The 23,244-nt window shown below is 39.7% G+C and overlaps 1 protein-coding gene across 1 annotated transcript; it reads right to left on the bottom strand.

Moving 5' to 3' along the window:
• Positions 1–8,105: 8,105 nt before the first annotated feature.
• Positions 8,106–18,971, bottom strand: LOC114253571 (trehalose transporter 1-like protein). Its single transcript, XM_028188498.2, has 3 exons — positions 18,780–18,971; positions 15,158–15,293; positions 8,106–11,493 (listed from the first exon to the last, which is right to left on the bottom strand). Exons 1-3 carry the CDS (start codon positions 18,906–18,908, stop codon positions 10,196–10,198), a joined length of 1,563 nt encoding a protein of 520 aa, XP_028044299.2. The 5' UTR covers positions 18,909–18,971; the 3' UTR covers positions 8,106–10,195.
• Positions 18,972–23,244: the final 4,273 nt, after the last annotated feature.

Below are 23,244 nucleotides of genomic sequence, written 5' to 3'. Positions count from 1 at the left end.
ATAATGTTTTGTAAAAGTGTAAATAGAAATGTAAAACACAGTGCATTAAATTATATTTAAGTGTTATTAAATTTTTTGAGGCTATAAATAATTTCATTTAAATGTATCATAAATTTATTTAATGTTTCCTCTTTTTTTGTAATTTCATTGCAATCTTTAAAGTCTATGTTATTTATTCGACATATAGTCTCAAATTCATACCTTGTATTAAAATATTTTGGACAATGATATAATAAATGTTCCATCGTTTGTATGGTGTTTGAATCGCAGGGACAAAAAGGGTCTTGTGTTATACGAAATCTGTGTAAGTATGCTTTATGGTAACCATGTCCTGAGAGAAATTGTGTTACAGCGAAATTTGGTGGAACTTTATCTATAAATTTCTTTAAGGATGTATAATCTGGAAATATCTGCTTGGTGTATTTACAATTATCTACTTCATTATACAGATTAGTAATTTCTTTAGTAAGTGACTTTTGATTTATTTCTTTTACAAAGCTTATTGGGAATTTGGCATAATTAGTATTTGTTGGTGATCCTGCAGCCTCTTTTGCTGTTATATCCGCCAGCTCATTACCAGGTATGTCATTGTGAGCTTTTACCCATACGAATTTAATTTGTTGTCCATTCCTTTCTATTTCGTGGATGCATTTTAGAGTCATGACTGCATGTGGATTAAATGTGTTGCTATTGCATAAACCTTGTAATGTGGAAAGTGAGTCAGTGACAACGAATGCACTTACTCGTTGATCTCTTACCCACTTGCAAGCTGTAGCTATTGCCAATTGCTCAGCTTGGTAGACTGAGCATGAGCTGTGCAGTTTAATTAATTTTTTATCAATTATATTTTGCGAATCCTGTATCACAACAGCAGCACCGACATTATCATCAGACTTGCTGCCATCTGTATACAGGTAGTATATAATTTCTGTATGTCGTAAGAATACTTCTTCAAGTTCGTTTTGGTCATTAGCTATGTAGTGTTTAACAGGCTTTCGGTTAACAGGGTGTAATCTCATTCTAGGATGTGCAGGGGTTTCTAAGGTTATATCATCTGGTAGATACGGAGAAGATTCATTTAGTTTAGTTTTTTCATTGTTTGCTATGGTTTTAATTTGCATGGGAAGTGGTGGAAGCTGGGATAAGACTATTGAAAGTGGTGTATTAATGGTACGAAAACTGCGAATAATTTTAATACAAAACCTTCTTTGATGTGATAGGAGTTGTTTTTGTATGTATTTGTTTTTTAAAGCTGGTTCCCAGATGGACGCTCCATATGACAAGATCGGTACAATGACCTGTTGGTAAATGGTTCTAACATTTTCAGGATGAATTCCCCAGGTGGGACGAACATATATCTTTAGTTTATTAAAAAGCTTTTTGGTTTTGTCAATTATGTATTTTACATGATTAGTAAAGGTTAATTTTGAATCTATATTTATGCCAAGATATTTAATATTATTTACATGCTTGAGATATTTGTCATTCAATTGGATCTGTACATTTTTTGCTTTATTTGTAAACGCAATCAGTTGTGTTTTTTCGGGACTAAAGGTTAACTTATTGACATTTCCCCATTTCAGAATTTTATTGATAGTTCTATTGATATTATCCTCTAGGGATTGAATATTTTTATGAGCTGAGATTAGAAGCACATCATCAGCATACGCTTGTAAATATGTCTCGTCTGGTAAGGGGATTGATAACAAATCATCCATTATGAGATTCCACATAGGTGGGCCACAGACAGATCCTTGAATGCAGCCTCGTGACATTGCTCTTGTGGATTCAACGTCTGATAACCTGACCACTACTTCGCGGTCTTCTGTGTAACTTAGGAGAATACCATATATATTTCTGGGACATTTGATTCGTTTCAACTGACAAAATATTGATGGCCACCAAGCATTGTCGAATGCGCCTCTTATGTCGAGTGACACTATTGCCACTTGTTGTCCAGCATCCTTGGCCTCTCTTACAATCTTGATGGCTTTATTTACAGCCATAACTGTCGATTTCTGAAGCTTAAAACCGTACTGTTTTTCGTTATCAATCTGGTTAGTATACATGTGATGGTTTAATCTATTTATCAACAGTTTTTCGTAAAGCTTGCCGAAAACTGGTATCAGACCGATCGGTCGGAAAGATGTTAAAGTATCATAAGTTTCTTTTCCTGGTTTGGGAATGATTTTGGCTATTGCCCTTTTCCAAGGTTTTGGGAAATATTCAAGAATAAGTGCCTGGTTTAAGATATTTGTTACTATTTCTGGATATGATTCGGTAGCAACCAGACATATGTCCGCTGTGAGGCCGTCATATCCTGGCGCTTTCTTTGAATTGAAAGTTTTAAGAGTTTCAATAATCTCTGTTGTGTTGAAAAGTGGTTCATTTTGCGTATTCGGGGGCAAGTACATTCTAGCGCGTATACTTCGTTGAATTTCATTGTCCTCTGTGTCAGTGGGAAAAAGTCCATTTACAAAGTATTGCGCTGCTTCATCCACATCACGCGTGTACTCACCATTCGATTTTTTGAGTGTAGAAGGAGGCTGCGCAACTGGTTTCGTTCGTATAATACGATTCGTAACCGACCAAACATTCTCTTTCTCTTGCATATTGCAGAATTTAGCCAAATCGGTCCAGCCGTTCTCGAGTTTTAGCGAGACTAACGAACAGCAATTCATTTTTACATATATAGATATGTAGTATTAATTGTAGTATGTATGGATGTTGTATTAATAGTATTCGACTTAAAAAATACATTTCGATTTCTGAGCCAGTATGACAACGCCTAACAGGCGGCCTCTGACCGACTTTAGCATCGCAAAAATAATTTGACGGCGTGAGTTTTGCAAGACCGACAATAAATATGACCGAGGTTTTATGATACACCACGTTCGTAGTCCAAACTAAGCAGATATTTTTTAAGTGCAGCTAAATGAAAAAAAAAAAGATTTTATTGTAAAAAAGCGTGGGGTGCTTCTCAGGATATCTGTTCATAAAATATTTATAACTACTGATACCTTGCACCACACGCTTTTTTTACAATAAAATCTTTTTTTTTTACACTATTTTTAATTCAAATTTATTCAAATTTATTTTCTATTTGTCAGTTGGATTTTCTATAATTTTTTTTTTTTTGAATATTGTATTGTCGTCGGTCCTTACCAAGTATACAAAATTTCGAGTTAATCCGACGTTTTGAAGGGGGTCAAAATCATGTTCAAAGATTCCGTTACAAACATACATACGTCTTAAGCTAAAATAAAAGTGTATTAGAATCAGCCCAAACATTTTTTTAAAGATCTCGCTGGAGAAATCAATCTGATACCACGTGAGATTGACTAAATACAGTCGTTGATGCAAGACTTTGTTCCTTCGAATATAGAGTCGGCGATTATGTAACTGAAAAAATCGCGTGAACTTGAAATTGTGCTCCAAACCACACCAGTGCGTTTAGTGTGAGTTTTTTAACGTTCTCTATAGCGTAAAAGTTAACTCAAATATGTATGGAGTTGAAATGTTTGCATAGGTTTGCCGCTAGAGGCGCTGTTCCAACTACATATACATTTGAGTTAACTTTTACACTATCGAGAACGTTAAAAAACTCGCACCAAGCACATTGAGCGGGTCTCTCGCAAAGCTCAGCAACACACCGGATTCTTCTAGTAATCCTTCTGAAGCTGATTCCTTGAATTGATATTGAAAAGAGCTAGAGTAGAGTTAGAATAGAGATAGAACAGAGTAGAGTTAGTAGAGCTAGAATAGAGTTTCTAAGCTATTCGACAAATGAGATTAATAAATCTGCAGATATAAATATATTAAAAAAAAGCATCTGTTATTAATAAAAAAATTTAAGCAAAGATGTCAGATTTTGTTTGATATACGTTCAAAAAAAACATAAAAATATGTACAAAAGTATAGTGTAACACAGTAATAAGTTATTCACAATTTTATTGCGACCCGTGTGTTGGCGTTCACTGCATCGTAGTGATTTTAGCGACCCGCGCTTGGCACTACCTGCATTCTAACTTCTTTTGTCATCGCTTGTATATAAGCGCGTGCTACCGTTGTAACCGGTCTCCCTTCGTAATAAGGTGACACTCTACAAAACTTGCATACGCCCCGTCATGACCTATGCAAGCGTAGTGTTCGCTCACGCGTCCCGCACCAACTTGAAACCCCTTCAAGTCATTCAATACTGTTTTTGCAGTATAGCCGTCGGAGCACCATGGTTCCTAAAGAACGTGGATCTCCATAATGACCTGGAGCTTGACTCAGTCACAGTCGGCATCATTAGGCCACTTTGAAAAGGCAGCACGACATGGTAAACAGTCGACTTCGCCCTAAACACGTGATCATTACGGATCCTCCCGATCCATTAACGGTGCTTTTAGGTACCTCAAGCATCGGTCACCGTCCTCGTCGAACCCTTCGCTTGCGACGAAGGGCTCGACGAGTAAATTAACCCATATACACAGCCCACCGAGTTTCTCGCCGGATCTTCTCAGTGGGTTGCGATTCCGATCCGGTGGTAAATTCTGCGAAGCACTGCTCTTGCTAGGGCCAATGTTAGAAACACTCCAGGTTTGAGCCCCGTTAGCTCACCTACTAGCTCGGTGAATCTAAAATAACCCCTCGAGGTTACTAGTAGATAAAAAAAGTAACCGCTCATTCTGAAGCCGCGCTAAATAGATGCAGTGAAGGTCGAGTCAACATTTAAATAATTAGCTATATCTGAATGTTAGTCATTCAGTTAATTATAAATTATTAGTGCCCGATTTATGTTATCCGGTTCCAATACTCTCCTCAAACGCGACTTTGTTTTTTCGTTGGAATACGCTCCGTGAATTCTCCAGTAACGTCCCGGATACAGACTCTGTACTTATGATACCTGGTGGTAGGACCTCTTGTGAGTCCGCACGGGTAGGTACCACCACCCCACCTATTTCTGTCGTAAAGCAGCAATTCGTTTCGGTCTGAAGGGTGGGGTAGCCGTTGTAACTATACTGAGACCGTAGAACTTATATCTCAAGGTGGGTGGCGCATTTACGTTGAAGATGTCTATGGGCTCCAGTAACCACTTAACAACAGGTAGGCTGTGAGCTCGTCCACCCATCTAAGCAATAAATAAATAAACTATTATTTGTCAACTTGTGCCAAGGAGCTGGAATATCCTCGTTGGATCCCAGTACCCTGTGCTTCAGAATCACCATTGTCTACGGATACGTATAAGTAATTAAAATCGTAACATTTCACCTTCACCATCACATGTCTACCCTCATTAATTTATGATTGTAATCTCCTGTTTTATTTAATATTACATAATATCTAGTTAATTTATATAAGCCTTAATTATTATTTTTGTTGTATGCGCTTTAGATAAGTATATGTTTGTACGACTGCAATTCTGTTTCATTTCTATAGCGCCCCGGGGAATCTTTTTTATTAAAAGTCTCATACTAACCACAGTGGCTACCGGTTGGTGTAACGCTTACCGTTACAACAGTAAAGTAAATAAAGTTCATAAACTGTGGATATCCTGCTGTACATTAATCTTGAAGTCATTGAAAACGGAGATAATTTCAACATTTGACCAATTGCTTATTTGACAGGATAGTTTTGGAACACCAACCCATCGGTCCCATGAGCTCCCTTTTAGCTAATAAGGCCTTGATGACTTACAAATGCGGTTGTAGGTAAATTATCGCTCTTACATCAGATCTTTTCTTGAGTATTTTCGAAACAATGAGAGCGGGAAGAATCTAGTGTGTTCGATCACCTGGAAACCGTAACTTGTTCTTTTTTTTCCTTTTTTTTTCCCTACCTAAGCTGATGTGTGATTACAAAAAGGTGCCAATCTACTTTTCTTTAAGTAAATTGGCCACGTGGCAGACATATGTGCAGCTTAAAAATAGGAAGGCCGCTGTAATTTTTTTTTCCTACCTAATCTGAAAGCCTTGAGAGGCTATTTCAGCGTAACCTTAACTAGTAGGTGAGCTCACAGGGCTCAAACCGGAGTGTTGCTAACACTGGCCCTAGCAAGCGCAGTGCTTCGCAGAACTTGTTCAGAGGGGCGAATGGAAAAGAGGGAATGTTCATTGGGATGCACCTAACCTCTGAGCTTTGGCGTCGTATTCAAGTTTTTTTTTTTTTTATTGCTTCGATGAGTGGACGGGCTCACTGCCCACCTGGTGTTAAGTGGTTACTGGAGCCCATAGACATCTACAACGTAAATGCGCCACGCACCTTGAGATATAAGTTCTAAGGTCTCAGTATAGTTACAACGGCTGCCCCGCCCTTCAAACCGAAACGCTTTACTGCTTCACGGCTGAAATAGGCAGGAAGGTGGTACCTACCCGTGCGGACTCACAAGAGATCCTACCACCAGTAATAACGCAAATTATAATTTTGCGGGTTTCATTTTTATTACACGATGTTATTCCTTCACCGTGGAAGTCAATCGTGAACATTTGTTAATTACTAATGTGTCAGTGTGTTATCAGTTATTCTAAGATCATAGTTGCATTCGTTAAGCATAATTTGTTTGTTTCAAAGAAACACAATAATAAATACATAAATAATGTATTTTTTAAAGACTTGTAACACTATGTTCACAACAAGATCATCATGAATATGAATAACATTCGTATAGCAACAGCAAAACAATTTATCACGTTATACAAAACGATTTTGTTTAACATAAGGCGATAAAATGGCGATACGATAAAAAACACATTGACCCAGTTAAACGTAATACATTTTAAGAGAAACGTGTTATTTAATCTTAAACATATTTTTTATAGATTGCAATATAGTCCATCGAAGGATGATGACTTATTTAATGGCAAGTTGTCAGCGCTCGACAGCTCGTAACGAGTGATGGAAAAGAGTGAGGCTCATTTCAGAATTGATTGGCATAGAGCAAAAGATATTCTCATCAAAGGCATTGGGAATGAACACAACATCTCCACATAGTAAAGGATGAGATTGCTGAGGTTGAGGATGGTGCGAAGGTAGGGCCTTAAAAATATCCTTGAACCCACCGTCTAGTTCCAACATCCAATCCAACCACAGTCCGTCTAGTCCCACATACCCTGCGTACCCCATAGGCCACATCATAGGAGGTTCGGGTCCCTACCAAAAAATAAAAATGCTGCGTAGGTAAGAGCAGATGACGAAGTAATCTTACACTTTTTTTATGCTTAGGTGAGTGCAGGAGCTCACAACTCACCTGGTGTTAAGTGGTTACTGGAGCCCATAGACATCTACAACGCAAATACCGCCGCCCACCATGAGATATAAGGCCTAAGGTCTCAGTATAGTTAAAACGGCTGCCCCACCGTTCAAGCCGAAACGCATCACTGCTTCACGCCAGAAATGGGCAGGGCGGTTGTACCTACCCGTCCGGACTTACTAGAGATCCTACCACCAGTAATTACGCAAATTATAATTTTGCGGGTTTTGATTTTTATTACACGATGTTATTCCTTCACCGTGGAAGTCAATCGTGAACAATTGCTAAGTACGTATTTTATTAGAAAAATTGGTAGCCGCCTGTGGGATCCGAACACCGGTGCATCGCTAGATACGAATGCACCGGACGTTTTATGCTTTATGCCGGCCACTCACATGCGCGCAAATATTCGTACATTGTACGAGGGCCGTCAAACATTCATTCGCAAACTTAGCGGCTGTGCAAATAGGTTCGGTACTCAATTTGCGAACCCGTTTGCGCTTTCTCCTACACTTGTTTACGAATGTCTCACGAATTTCTCCTCCTTTTTAATTCGTCAATAGAACATTGAAGAGAAAAAGTGTTTTGAATTCTTTCCCAGACATCATTAACAGCCATGCTGTTTTTATGGGATTTCTTTTGATGAAGATACTTACGCTACACAGTAGACGTCACGATCTATGAAAATAGCGATACGTCCGTTGCCTTCGCAATCCTGGGCGCAACTGGTCACACGAATGCAGTGTTGCCAGATGACCGTGTGAATTTCCCCCCAACTTTTTTCGAAAACCCCCCGAAAATAGGCTTTTTGAAGAAAAAAACCCCCAAAACAGTCTTTCCTTATTTTAAAGAAGAAATAAAAAACCAAAAGGATTCTTTTATTTTTTAATCAAGCTGTCCCTATAACTTCAACCATATCTAAACAATTATTACTATCATATTCACTTTCGTTATTATTATTTAAAGCATACACGTTTTCGAAGTTAAAGATATTTAACATGTCCGATGTGGGAACAAAATTTATGGCTCTATTTGGCAGTGAAAATCGAATCCTGAGAACCGCTTCGGCAGTTTCTATTGCCATTTGGTTGCATAATTTGTCCTTTATAATATTGACTTGTGAATAGTATAGTAGACTATAATTATTCTAATAGTAATTGTGAACTGTGTTTGTGGATGAATTATTGATACTTAAAAAACCTCCGAAATTTCGAACTAAATTTTTTCCCCCGAATGTCCCCCCAAAGAATCTTTCCCCCCGAATTTCCCCCCCAAGGTCGAAAAACCCCCCGAATTTGCAGGGACTCCCCCCCATCTGGCAACTGTGCACGAATGTGTGGGAGACTACGCGAAGGATCGCGGTTCCCGCCCTTTGATGTCTGTTAAAAAACCGACACAGCTTGGAAAACCACGAATGCAGCGAAAACTTTGCATAATCATTTGCAAATGTCGTCCTACACTTGCGGGTTTGCGTATTCCTGCGAATGTGAGTGACCGGTATTAGACCACGGCGGGCAACAAACTTTTATTACTCGTACTTTTTCTTCGTACATCACAATTTCATTCAATGCAAAAACTGAAAAATCTTAAAAATAATACTTAACCCCTTCATCCACTAATGTCTTCAATTCTCCGATGATTAAAAAATCTATCGTGATATCCAATCATGTATAAAACAGGCATAATTCTAGATGTAGAAAAAGTTTTTATTTTCAATACAATACCATAGAAACTGCACTATAAAATCCATCATACACCCTAAATATAGAATCAAATAACAATTTAACTGTTTAAATTTTTTTCAAACCTAGTATCCAAAATGCATTTTTGCTTTGCAGCATACTTATACATATAACCAACCCGTGCGGGCTCACTATATGGGAGTGGCCATCAGTGTGTCGGTATAATACGTAGTGATCGAAGCTACCCATTGAAAACCCAACCTTGGTCGTGTATAATCACGTGCAGAATAAATTACGTATGTATTACTCTTGTAATGATGTTATGATCAAGAAATCAAGACCCGAATAGAAACTACTCGAGCCTCTTTTAATAAAATGAGGAAAGTTCTTTGCTGTCGTCAACTGAATATAAAGCTCCGAGTCAGGCTACTCATGTGCTATATCTGGCCTATCGTCATGTATGGTTGCGAAACGTGGACCCTGAAAGAGGACACTACAAAACGCCTACAGGCAGTCGAGATGTGGTGCTGCCGTCGCATGTTACGCATTAGTTGGACGTAGAGGGTCAGGAACGAAACCGTGCTTCAGCGCGTTCATATGTCCCGGAAAATGTTGCCTTCTATCAAAAAGCGCAAGATAGAATATCTCGGCCACGTGCTCAGGAACGATCGATACATGCTGCTGCAGCTGATAATTATGGCCAAAGTGGACGGAAAGAGACGTGCTGGGCGAAGAAAAAAGTCATGGCTTCGGAATATCCGGGAGTAGACCGGTATTGCCTCCGTCGAACAGCTGTTCCGGCTGGCTGCTGACAGAAATGAATACAGGAAGCTAACGGCCAACCTTCAGGATTGAAGAGGCACTGGAAGAAGAAGAAGATTACTCTTGTGCTCAGACTTAAACAATAAATATATAAATGTAACCTCTATATGAGCTATGACATAAATCTTAAAAGAGGCTATAATAATTATATTATACAGGTGACTTAAATGGTATTTTGAATATTGAAACATTAGAATAAGAAACATTAGAAATATTAAAACATTTTTGAATATTGAAATATAAAAAACATAAAAACTGGTTAATCCATCGTTTTAAATGTTGTCTTTAATACTTTAGTTATATTTAATTATCTTAATAATGTATACACATGAACAATTGCAGTATTTAATATGCAGTATACCATAAATACTTCTTATCTAATCTTGATTGTTTTATCGTAAAAACACAAAGTACATAATTATGTTTTAATTAAAAACGCAGATCACATTTTTTTTTCTTATTTCGTCTCCATCAAAATCTCAGCAGTCTTTTCATCTCTATCCCTCGTCGGAGGCCCTCCTCTAAATTCATCTTCAATTTCCTGTAGGGTCCTGTCTTTGGTCTCCGGTAAAAATATCCAGCTCACGACCAAGCAATAGGTCACAATAGCTGCGTATATTAAATACGTTCCGTGTAATCCTAAAGAATTACGTAGATACCGGTATGTTTTTACGGTGATGAAGAGATGAAAAGAAAAGAATACTGCGCTCAAAGCACCCGAGACGCTTCGGAATTGTAATGGGAATATTTCGCCTGATATTGTCATCGGTAGGGGCACCGAACCTGTTGCTATTGTGAACATATGAACGTGTAGCAAAATCGCGCCTATGCACGGATGATCGAATGGTAACAAGTTTGACGTTTTGGCGTAACTGTAAGCTGAAATAAGAAGCAAAACAGCGACGCAAAGCGTTGTTGTACTTATCAGAATTACTCTCCGTCTAAATTTGGTCATAAAATATATTGCAGCAGCGTTCATAATTATTCTCTGAGCATCTACGGTCACTACCAATAATGGTACATTCATTTTATCTTTGTCTACAAGAGCTTCTGCAACCTCAACGATATAAGGGGAGAGGATATTGATCCCTGCCCATTCACCTAAAGTATAAACGTGAACCATTACGAATATCGGTTTGTAAAACTCTTTTCGTCTTAACGCTTCGAATCCAACAGCAAATTTGGCTTTAAGATTTTTAACGAACGTATCTGATATGACAACGTCCGTTTTAGACTCCCTAACAATTTTGCTAGCCTCAATCATTTTCTCTAATTCCTCATTTTCGGTATCACCCCGCAACCAAATAAACACTTTTCTGCAGTCCTCATATTTCCCTTGATCGGCCAACCAACTAGGTGATTCAGGAGAATTAATTACAATTAATAAATCTATGAAAGTTATTACTGAACACACGAAGGCAGTCCATTGCCATGTCACATATGAGCCGACAGAATGTACCGTCAAAGTGGCCATCGCCATAACTAAGCAAAGGCTCGATAAAAATGCTCCACGGTACTTTGGACTGGTGTATTCACCAATCAAGATCGGTCCCAATGATGTGCTCATTCCCATAGAGATCCCTTGAAGAAATCTTGCAGCCAAGATGAAGTATGTGTTGGAGGCGCTTGTGATTAACAGCCAGCCGACGATTACGGGCAGAACACTGATGATGTTGGCGACTTTTCGTCCATATTTGCCCATGATGGTAGGTATAGTGAAGTTACCAAATAACAGCGCGAAACCAGGTATAGCAGCTGAAACGTAGACATGAAAAACGATTAGAATCACGATGGAATTTATGAAACGATCTTATAGACATTCCCAGTAGTGATCACACAAATTTTGCAGCAAAAGTTATTGTAGTAAATACTATCCTAGAAATCATAATCAAAAGCAGGTCGACTTTTATCAGATGTACAAACACACTTACTTAACTTAGATTTTTGTATATTTTGTAAACTGGCTATTCAATATCACGTCTGAAAAATCATTACGAACAGTACTTAACTTGAACATTAAAACTGTTAAACATTAAAACTGCCTATCAATTCTTATCTTTATCACGGACTATTATCTTCATCAGAAAAATGTGCTATCAAAAAACGGTAAACGTGCCTGGGAGATATGTACGTGCATATTTTTTACAGTTGACACACCAAATCCCTTGCATACATATGTACATAGTTACGTACACAACTCTAACTAAATGAGGTAGACAGCAATAGTAGACTCTTTCAGCTAGAGTCAACCAGTTTTAAGGGAAACAAAATAGTGGATTAACGATCTGGTTAGGCGCTGAGACGCAACCTGTGAACTACCCAAGAACTCCATGGCATCTGAATTAAACTCTTAGGCGAAGCAGATCGGTCTGGCAAAGGATATCAGGAAACCCATTATCGAAAACCCCTCTGATAGTATAACCAACTCAAGATAAGAAATAAACTAAGGTTTGTTATAACGAGACACTGTAAGGCGTGAATAAAAACCTCAAAACTGATCCTCTCTGCAAAGCAAGAAGAAACCTCTCTATAAGACCTCTGCGATTTGCCCAAGAAAAGATATTTATTTCTCGGAGCGCACATTCTCTACCGTCTGAGATCACTTCGGTGGACAACGGCTTGCCCCTGGCATTGCTGAAGTCCATGGGCGACGATAACCACTCACCATCACGTGAGACGTATGTTCGTCTGCCTACAAGGGCAATAAAAAAAAGATCAAGAACATATTTCCGAGGAAATGGAGCGGCATCGCTGTGCTCCAGGCTTTACCAACAGCCATTGGCAACGGTAACCACGATACACTCGTCTGCCCAATATGGCAATAAAAAGCAGACCAATTCGTGCCGGATTCGGGCTAGGACAATGATATTTAAAACTTTATGGTGCATTAAAATAATAAATTGTATAGAACACGCATAAAGGATCATTTTTTGATTACTGTAAAACTATAGATGAACCCAAAGTTGGCCTGTTAAATGGCCATGCCAGCCCGTAGACATCCAACCACCCACTTCGAAGCATGAGGACCAAGTCTCAACTAAATTGCATAATAACCTATTTAATGTTACCTCAAAAATCGTTCATTTTACAAATTAGTTTGGTAGTACCTATCCGAGTAAGTTTTATGACACTGCTTTTTTATGTTTGAGATATTACTGGTGATCCGGAGGCCTTTCCAGTTTTACCAGGCCAGGGATGACACTATGCTATTCCATCATCATGTATTTTATGAAAAAAGCTTCAGTACGTTTTTGCTGATATAAAAATAGCGATAAAAGTGCACCGCACATCTTATATGTACATTGGACTACGATGGCTTTAATTTGCGCGACTTCAGTTGCGGGTCAGGAGGGAGCCTCGTCTTGCTGTGCTCTGACGGCGGCAGCAGTGTATGTTGAAGTCTATTTGACTAAAACTTATTGACGCTCAACATCCCACGTCCTAATCTCGAATATGACAGAACTTAAATTGGGAATACAGATGGGCTAGACGTCACATTTAGCGTGCAGCGTTCCTCTCCTTGCCTCTGCCTTGCGCCATACCTTCGCCGGACTCAAAACCGGCGCGGCGACAGAAGACGGTAACACGACTTCAAAGCCTCTACGATAATCAGAACTGGAACCTGACACCTACCTAGATACCTACTGCTAAAACTTATATTGGCCCTTAAGCTGAGTTTATGATTGGTATAGTAAATTCGGGTATTAAATAAGTGTTTACTTTAATTTCTCATTTATTTTAATGTAGTCATATCATACGCGCTGCGCTTCGGGATAAATAAAATTTCACCAAAGTGCAACTAAAAACTGTATTCAACACTTAGAACACTTAAACGCTCAACAAACACTTTAAAACACTTTAAAACTCTCAATTCGCTTGTTCCGCTTCGCTTCAGGTGATCCGTTCGCTGTTTCGCTTCGAGTAGTTCGGATTCTACAACGCTTTTATAGCCGATACCTCATCCCTAGAATTATCGAGAATATTCTACACATCTCTAGTGGTAGTTTCCGTTATCTTTCAATAGATGGCGTTGCTCATACCGGCGTAACAATATTATGATTTGTAACTTTAATATAAGATTTGGTATCGCAGGTAGTCTAAATTAAAGACAATAATGAATACCGTAACTAGAAAATATAGGGAAGAGGCAACCCTGCTAGAGTTACGATCGAACTCTAGCATTAACGTGCCCAAAAAATACATTATGATTTATAGGCCGGTTTTTCCCATGTCATTGTAAAATTTCCGTAAAACTATTGAAATCTATTAAAATTTTAAGGTTATTAGCGTGCAATAAAATCAAAATATGACATAAAAATGTCAAAAAGCTATAAAACTTAAAATAATTCATATTGTATATAGATATTAAATATTTTTGTTTGAATGTTTTTGATATGAAACCGGTAATTATTATTATCTTTTAGACGGTTAGACGTATTGTGAGCACGAATGGGGACGTTCAGCCTACATCTGCCGCACTAATCCAGTCCATTTGAAAAGGTGTTAGTTACATACGTTACACAATTTAGACTAGACAAGATCAATCCATGTCCAAATTAAAATACGAGTACCTACTGTGGCGACTACAAAAGCCACTACCACATCTAAGTAGAAAGACTTCAAACTATTTGAAAGAATTCGAAAAAGTAATTCCTCCTTTACTTGACAGATAACATTGCCAAAAAGAAGGATGAAGGAAATTTACATGTAAAAGAATTTTATAAAACTGATTGAGACATAAATAAAAGACACTATATTTTATAGACAAGCATGTTTCATTAAAGAGGGTCTATATGAAAGGTCTTTAGTACTATTTTTTATTTATTGTAAATCGATTTAAAGAACAAACAAAGAAATCAATGCATCCGCGTCGAACTAGGTTCAGCTAAAAATTCCTTATTTCAAAGGAATATGAACGTTGAACAATAAAAATTCATCTAATCATTCATCATTTGTGGCATATGTCCCTAAATGTCTGGTTACAAATTCTACAGATATTTTTTTTGTTTTCAATTTAATCCATTACTTGTACGAGTATTCGTCACATTTACCAGAATCATACTGCTTCCATCCCGCAAAAATGGATAGAATGATAGAATGGATGGTATTTATGGATGCGGACTCAAAAAATTCCTCACCGCTAAATACGCTAGCCTCTCTTACGGGTTGGCTTGTGACGTTCCGTGAATAAATTTTTTTTGTTAGATATGTGGACGAGCTCACATAGACATCTACAACGTAAATGCCGCCACCTGCCTGGAGACATAAGTTGTAAAGTCTCAATTTTTACAGTACAACGACTGCCCCACCTTCAAGCCGAAACGCATTACTGCTTCACGGCTGAAATAGGCAGGGCGATGGTACCTACCCATGCCGACTAATACATCCTATCACCAGTAATTACGCAGAAAATACAAACCTATCCAAGACTCGGTGGATTCGTCGATCAGCATTACAGGTTTTTGTGACTGCAGCTGCGGTATCAGGATCGCGGTGATACCAAAGACGAGACCGAACTGCGCCATGCTGATAGCCACACCGCATGTTACGAAGCACTGTAAAGTTAAAACCATTCGTATGATCAGCGGCTCCCTCAGAAAGTATACTCTGACTGGTTGAAAAGCAATGCACTTTTCTAATGTGTTCCAATACGGATCATCCAAGCGATCATCCACTCGAAAGCGGAGAGTGAAATCGCTTACTGCTAGTACTGTAATATAAACATGAAATTAATTTAGCTGCATTATATTATTATTATTAGCTAAACTTTATTATATTCTTTTTTTTTATTGCCCTTGTAGGCAAACGAGCGTACGGTCCATCTGATGGTGAGTGGTTACCGCCGCCCATGGACTTCAGCAATGCCAGGGGCAGAGCCAAGCCGCTGTCTACCCCTTAATACTCTCCACAAGCCTCTTTTAAAGAAGGACATGTCATAGCGCTCGGGAAACACCGTGGAGGGGAGCTCATTCCAAATCCGAATGGTACGTGGAAAAGACTTCTGGAAACGTACTGTCGATGAACGCAGCGGTTCCAGATAATATGGATGAACTCTGCTCCGATGGCGGGAGGTGCGATGATAAAAAGGAGATGAGGGGATCATCTCAAGCAATTCCTCAGAGCACTTTTATTAGCTTGGTACTTATTAACACCTTCAATGCCTTCTTTCACACCATCACTTCAGGCCCATATCGACCTGCCGCGGTACTTTAAGCGGGTGCGCACAAAGAAAACTATGTCCCTCCCGCCGGTGCGGACCGATAATTTCAGGTGTTTGTAAAATCTCCATACCGACTACTATATTCTATAAATTGTAAACACTATGGACAAAGTTACTAGTTGGCCCGGCAGACGTTGTTTTGCCGTATGAATTATTTTTAAGAAAGATAAATAACCTAGATACCGACTGCAGCGCCATCTGCCAGGTTGATTTGTAAATCTAAGCCATCCAGGGTGCGACCCAAACGCATACAAAAAAATCGTTTAAATCAGTCCAGCCGGAGGAATTCAGTGACAAACACACGCACAGAAGAAATATATATTACTAGCGACCCGCCCTTGCTTCGCTTCGGAAACTGTAATTTATTATTGATATCTCCACTATTTATGGGATGTTAATACATATAAACCTTCCTCTTCAATCACTCTATCTATTAAAAAAAACCGCATCAAAATTCGTTGCGTAGTTTTAAAGATTTAAGCATACATAGGGACAGACAGATATAGGGACAGAGAAAGCGACTTTGTTTTATACTATGCAGTGATATAAAGATAGCATTTTAATTTATCCTAGTGCTGGCGGGTCGAGATTTCCTGCCTATTCGTTAGTAGCCTAAGGGACTATTCCAACTTCGCGCAGACCGGTAGGTGAGCTCTCCGGCTCAACCTGCCAGAGAATTGCTAACACAAGCCCTAGCAAGAGCAGTGCTTCGCTGAATCTACTACCGGATCGGAATCCCGATCCACTGACAAGATCCAGTGAGAAACTCAGTGTCTATAGGCTAATTCGCACGTCGAATTCTTCGTCGGAGTCAACGAGTTCGACGAGGCCAGTGACTGGTGGTTGAAGAGCCTAAAAGCACCGAGAGTGAATCCGGGGGATCCGACAAGATATGTCATGGGCGACGACGGCTTTGCTTTGCCCCGTCGCCTGGGTCGGATATCCAGTTAGCGGTGGCCACGATAAGAGGGTTATCGTGCCGCGCTGCTTTTTCAAAAGTAGCATTCTGACGCTTCTCTAAGATACTTACGTATCGATTTTAGATTTAGATCGTCGTGTAGATCTACATTCCTCACATACCACGGTGCTTCGACGGCTATCCTGCAGAAACGGGATTGGATGACCTGGAGAGAGTTAATGTGGGTATGGGCCGCGTGAGCGAATGCTACACTTGCATAGGTCATGACGGAACGTATGCCAGTTTTGTAGAGTGTCACCTTGTTATGAAGGGGCAACTTACTTGGATTGCTAATCATGGGGTAGAGTCGACCGAGTAGAAACGTGGCTTAGTCGCGTACTGACTTAAGGATCGAGAAAGGCATTCCATGCACTGGTGGAAATATCATTGAGAGCGCATTTGGACCCGCCTCCGCACCAGATGAAGCTTTATAATTTGACTTGGGGCGGCCAAAGTGTTAATGTTTGTTTGGATATAACGGAATCTTTGATGGGCATTTTCAACGATTTTAAACGTCTTTTTAACTCAAAAAACTGTACGCGCATCAAGAATCGATGACCATACAATAGTTAATAATGGTTGGTTCGAAGTAAGTATCAGTTGAATGGAATATTTGAAATGTATTCAACTGATAATACTTTTAATAAATGTATCTTTTTTATTTGATTGGTTTTGTTAATTTTGAGTAGGTATGTTTCAATGATACTATGCACACATATGGACTTATTGTTGTCTGAAATAAAATAAATCATTCATCATTCATTCATTCAATAGTCTTACAACTCCTCTCTTATATCCTGACCATCGTGAACAGGATAAACAAATAATGGAATTGTTAGTCCGATTCGTTCAAACGTGTCCGTTTTTAATATTCATGAAACATACATTTACATAACTCACCCATTTTACATAAAAAACCCATGAGTTCTGATTGATATCACTAGCAACCTCCGGCTTCGAATTGATCGCGAATTTTCCGATCTGTATCAATTAGCAATTGATTACCGGGTGATCTTTAAGCCAACCATTAAGTCAAGTATTCACAACAGCGTTCAGAGCGACGCGACGCGGATAGCCCACCATGAAATGGGCTTTATGCTTATACTTACGCTTCTTGTCGATAGTGCTATCTTTCATTTATTAAAAGCAATATTTAAAACATATTTTCTATCGTTAAGGTCGCAATATTGTAACTTATATTGCAATTACATAATTATTGCAGCTGCTTAACGCTGCCTGGCATTGCTGAAGTCCATGGGCGACTGTAACCACTCACCATCAGATGGGCCGTATGCTCGTTTGCCTACACGGGCAACAAAAAAACTGCTTTTTATGTGACGTCATCAGATCACAGTTGTACCACACTGATGAACATAGGGCTCGCCCAAGGTGACCCAATGTCCTGAACCGGTCATACGGGTACTGCCACCTTGCTGGATGTCAACATCAAGCAATTTTCCGTGACATTTACTGCAAATAATATTTATTAATGAAATGGAAGACTTCGTGAGTGCTAAATGTATTTAGTGTGTTCCCAAAATAGTATTTTTTTTTTGCGTAGGAAAATTTTGAAAATGGATTCGTAAATTTCAGATATCGAATTCAACTAATAATTAAAAAATCCATTTATTTTCAATGTCGTCCCTAAGAAAATCATTTATGTGATAATAATTTTCACTAATAAGATTATCATTTAGTTTTTTTTTCTTAAAATGAAAATCGTCTAGGTCTCTTAATTTCTTTAGTAGTTTATTAAATATCATAATGCTCATACCTAGTATACTATTAGTCTATAATGTAGTTTTGGATTTTAGAAAACATATTTCGAACTATTCGTTAAAATAATAACAAAAACTCACTAACCTGCTTCACAAATGGCGTGATCCATCTCACCATTTTGTTATGAAGCGAAAAAACAAAAAAAAAAAACAAAAGAAAACAGTAATTCAGCCGAATAACATCGTGAATTTGAATTAAATTCGCCTTAACCATAAACACATACGTGCGTATTGAATTTTAAATGTAAACTGGTGTTATACGTCTTTGCTCTTGCGAATAGGTAAAGGTGGACTGCATTTCAAAATCGTGAGCTCCGCGTCAGTTAAAACGAGACAACGCTACACGTCTATACGAATAAGAAAGAGACGACCGTGTTTCCGATAGACGTTTTTCAAGAAAAACATCTGAACAGGGCCGTAATCAGCGAGCGTGATACCGTTGAATGCCCGCAAGTGACTCTTGAATCAATATCTTTGTTGTAAATACAAGATCTTACCCGATTTCATTAGGTAAAAACACAAATAACTTTCTATTGTCATTGAGATGTTGTCACGTTGAGGTTATTAAATTAACTCTAGTTTAATTTGAATTGTTATGCTGATCATGATGTGTTTTGAGCCCATACTGATCGATATCACTCTCCTGCTTTTTTGCCACTAAGCATTATATCATTATATTACTGTTTAGATGGGACTCGATACTATGACACGAAATGACAATGAGGTTGGTAAGAGAGTGTTAACTATGAATGTGAAAGAGATAGACCTAAGAAGAAATGGATGGATTGCGTGAAAGAAGATATGTGAGGCCTATAAAATCAAAGGCAGCTAAACGCCTTAAAATGTAATAAAATGGATTAACTATGGCGCTATCTTGTTTAGTTAGTTGGACACGCTTTTTTATTTTCATGTTATAACAAATGCAGCTAAATCTCTCGCAAATTCAGTTCAAAAATTTTATCTTTACTCTGTACTCAAATATAAACGAAGTTTTATCATTTGAAATTCAGATTATTTGTAATATTCTCATTCTTTATAAGTCTGCTTTAAAGTAAAGAATATCGTAGCTACCCGAACAAAGTTATTTCAGTTTCTCAAACCGGGAGTGTTGCTAACACTGGCTCTAGTAAGAGCAGTACTTCGATAGATCAGGAGGGTCCGTAATGACGTGCTTAGGGGCGATTTTTTTAGTTTACCTGAATATTTGACAGAATTGAATTTAGCTGCCTTTGATTTTATAGGCCTCATGTGTGAGAGGAAGCGAAGAAATTGTATATGATAAAGAAGTATGCAAAGAGAAAACATGTTGCGCCGACCCCAGGTGACTGAAAGAAGGGCAGAAGAATGATGGGACTCGATTCTAGGTCCAAGGTTGGTGGTATTTACGCTACGATTTAGTAAGCTGCAATAACCGCCCACAGGCTACGATTTCATTTACGCCAAAAAACCTAAATCTGGTACTGTGTCAATATGGACATATTTAAATTCGACGCTACTTGTTAGGCCCTACAAGAAATTGAAATTTTGTCTCCATTAATTATTCTGTGGACATTCATTTCTGCGCACTACATAATTTTACTATTTATTTTTATTTTTCTATAGATGTATGTGAGCTCACGACTCCCCTGGGTAAAGTGATTAAGGGCTCACAAACGTCACAACGCGGTTACCCCTGCCAGACATGAAAGTATAATAAATAGCCTTCCCAACATTCAAACCAGAACCCATGGCTGAAAAAAAGATTCAAGGTGATGAGTTCGGAAGGATCGTACGAGCTCCTACCACTAAATTTATAAAACTTGGCGGAATTGGTTTGTAGTATACTAGCCTTCTCTTTTAAAACGGGACTTTTTTTTTATCAAACAGTGAATGAAACCCTCATCCAACATCCAACATCAACAAGTGGTATTACCAAATAACGTTGCCAAACATTCCAATTGGGTCACCTGCTTCGTTTATGTTGGCATGCCACTACTGCAACATGAACCAATCAACAGATTGTCATAGAACTCTTAGTTTACCCTTGAAGACGATCTGCAATTTCTCCTGTGAATTTAATTGACTCCTCGTCTTAGATAAGCAAATTTACTCGCGGACTACTTAATCTTAAATGTTAACAGGAGCTTACAGATAACACAACGTTTTGAGAGATACAAGGTAGGTCCTACTCCTATCTAAATACCCCTCAAAGGAGTGAGACCTACCTAAATACTCCTCCTCCTCTAAATACTCCTCAAAACGTTGCATTATCTGTAAGCTCCTGTTAACATTTAAAATCAAGTATTCCGCAAACTCCTCTGTCAACGTTTAGAGATCAGATCAAAGAATCCAATGTATTACAGCGACCTTCCTATCTTTAAGCTGCACACATGTCTATACTACGTGCCCAATTTACTTAAAAAAAATTAGATTGGCACCTTTTGTAATCACTCATATTATAATAATCTTACAAAATGCTATCGCCAAGGTAAACGAGTGAACAACTAGAGCTGACCAAAGAGTCAAGCTTTTTTGCAAATGTAGTGTTCGCTCACGCGGCCCGTACACACATTAACTCCCTCCAAGTAATCCAATCCCGTTTTTGCAGGATGGCCGTCGGAGCACCGTGGTATGTGAGGAATGTAGACCTTCACGACGACCTAAATCTAGTACCGATACGTAAGTATCTTAAAGGAAGCGTCAAAATGTTACTTCAACAAAGCGGCGCGACACGAAAACCTTCTTATCGTTGCCGCCACTAATTACTCTTATCCGACCACGACGAGGCAACGCAAAGCCTCCGTCGCCCGAAACATGTCTTGTCGGATTTCCCGGATTCACTCTCGGTGCTTTTAGGTCTCTCAAGCACCGGTCACCGTTCTCGTTGAATTCTTGCGAACGTGTGAACTAACTCATACAGCCATCAATCCATCAACCCATCAACCCATAGACACAACACACTGAGTTTCTCACCGGCTCTTCTCAGTGGACCGCGATCCCGATCTGGTGGTAGATTCTGCGAAGCACTGCTCTTGCTAGGGCTAGTGTTGGCAAATTCTCTTAGGTCGAGCCCCTGAGCTCACCTACCTGTCCGAGCGTAGCTGAAATAGCCTCTTAGGCTACCAACAAATAGGTAATAAAAATGTAATCAAGCTTTTCTGGCTGTAGAAAGCAACTTTGGATGTTTCCGTATCCCAACACTATGCATGACTGATGACAGAAATACATATGTAAGTGCAAAGGTGAAAGAAAAGCGTTTAAAGGCATTAATTGTTCAAGAGGCTGAGGATGCTAATCTGGAGATAACGCTTTGAGGTAGCGTTACAGAAATCTCGAGCTCTAATAATTCTTGAGTCTTGGAGAGCGTATCCTGTCGTACATACCTTAGTCTCGAATTGGATGTTCTCTGCAGTTTCCACGCTCATTTCGTCATTTTTAACGGATCAGCTGATGGCGAAGGCTGGGTCGCGGCAACTACCTCCAAAGGTTGGTAGACCGAATTTAGTGTTCCACAGTCTCTGTATAAGGGTGTGTTCCGCTACAACGTTGCGATAATGCATCGTCCGCATCTTGCTGTTACAGTCAGAGCGACATGAGAACACCGCTCCATCACCTTCGAGGCGGCGTGCGTCTAGACTGAACCATCTTCTTGACTTAATTTTCCCCCCTACCTATTCGCTGGTAACCTAAGGAGCTATTCCAGCTTCGCGCGGACGGGTTAGTGAGCTCACAGGTTCAACCTGAAAGAATTTGCTAATACTATCAAGAGCAGTGGTTTGCAGAATCTACCACTGGATCGAGATCGCGTTCCACCGAGAAGATTCGGAGAGAAACTCAGCGGGTTGTGTCTATCGGTCAGTCTGCTCCTCGAACACTAATCGTAATCAACAGAGGACGCGACCACAGTCCTCTGTTGATTATATTATCTAGGACGGACCGTTGAGATTTTTTTATTGCTTAAATAGGTGGACAAGCTCACAGCCCACCGGATGTTAAGTGGTTACTGGAACCCATAGACAACGTAAATGAGCCACCCACCTTGAGATATAAGTTCTAAGGTCTTTTTTTTTTTTTTTTTTCGCGTAGAGGGCCGAACCTCCTACGAGGTCCCCGCGCCTAGGGGGCGCGCGGGGTATGTGAGACTCAACGATCTGCAGGTGTTGAGAGCAGATCGCGGGCCCAAGGATTTTAGGGCCCACCCACTAAACGACTCCCCTGCACTCTTACACCCGACGTCCGATCTCCGTCCGGGGTCAGAACCCGTTCAGAGTAGGGGGGTTCCCGCGGTCAACACTACAACCAGACACGCGGCGCCACCCCGAGGACGCCCGACCGACGGGTCGTCCAGGCCGCCCGGGCGGTGCCGCTGGTGTTCCGGGATACCCCGCTGGGCCAGAACCAGCCTGCCGGGTCGGAACGCGATACACCGCCGACCGGGTTGCTCTTCAACAGTATGTTCGGCGACGACAGCGACGACGAAAATGCGAACCGCATCGCAGTCCGCAGCCGCCGACGCGCCGTCCCGTCCTCCTGGTGCCAGCGCGCTAGAGTGACGGTAGCGTGCGGCGCAG

This window comes from Bombyx mandarina, chromosome A1 (genome assembly GCF_030267445.1).
Source record: "Bombyx mandarina strain Sakado chromosome A1, ASM3026744v2".
Taxonomy (NCBI): Eukaryota; Metazoa; Arthropoda; class Insecta; order Lepidoptera; family Bombycidae; genus Bombyx; species Bombyx mandarina.
The sequence above is the reverse complement of the archived record's forward strand: the minus strand, read 5'-3'. Positions and strand labels throughout refer to the sequence as shown.

What these genes read in the sequence shown, in the direction of transcription:
- LOC114253571 (XM_028188498.2), bottom strand. Translation starts at nt 18,908, where the DNA reads ATGGTTAAGGCGAATTTAATTCAAATTCACGATGTTATTCGGCTGAAT. An exon ending in TCACGCCATTTGTGAAGCAG is followed by an intron (nt 15,294 to 18,779) that starts GTTAGTGAGTTT and finishes TTAACTTTACAG; the next exon opens with TGCTTCGTAACATGCGGTGT. An exon ending in ATCCACCGAGTCTTGGATAG is followed by an intron (nt 11,494 to 15,157) that starts GTTTGTATTTTC and finishes TCTACGTTTCAG; the next exon opens with CTGCTATACCTGGTTTCGCG.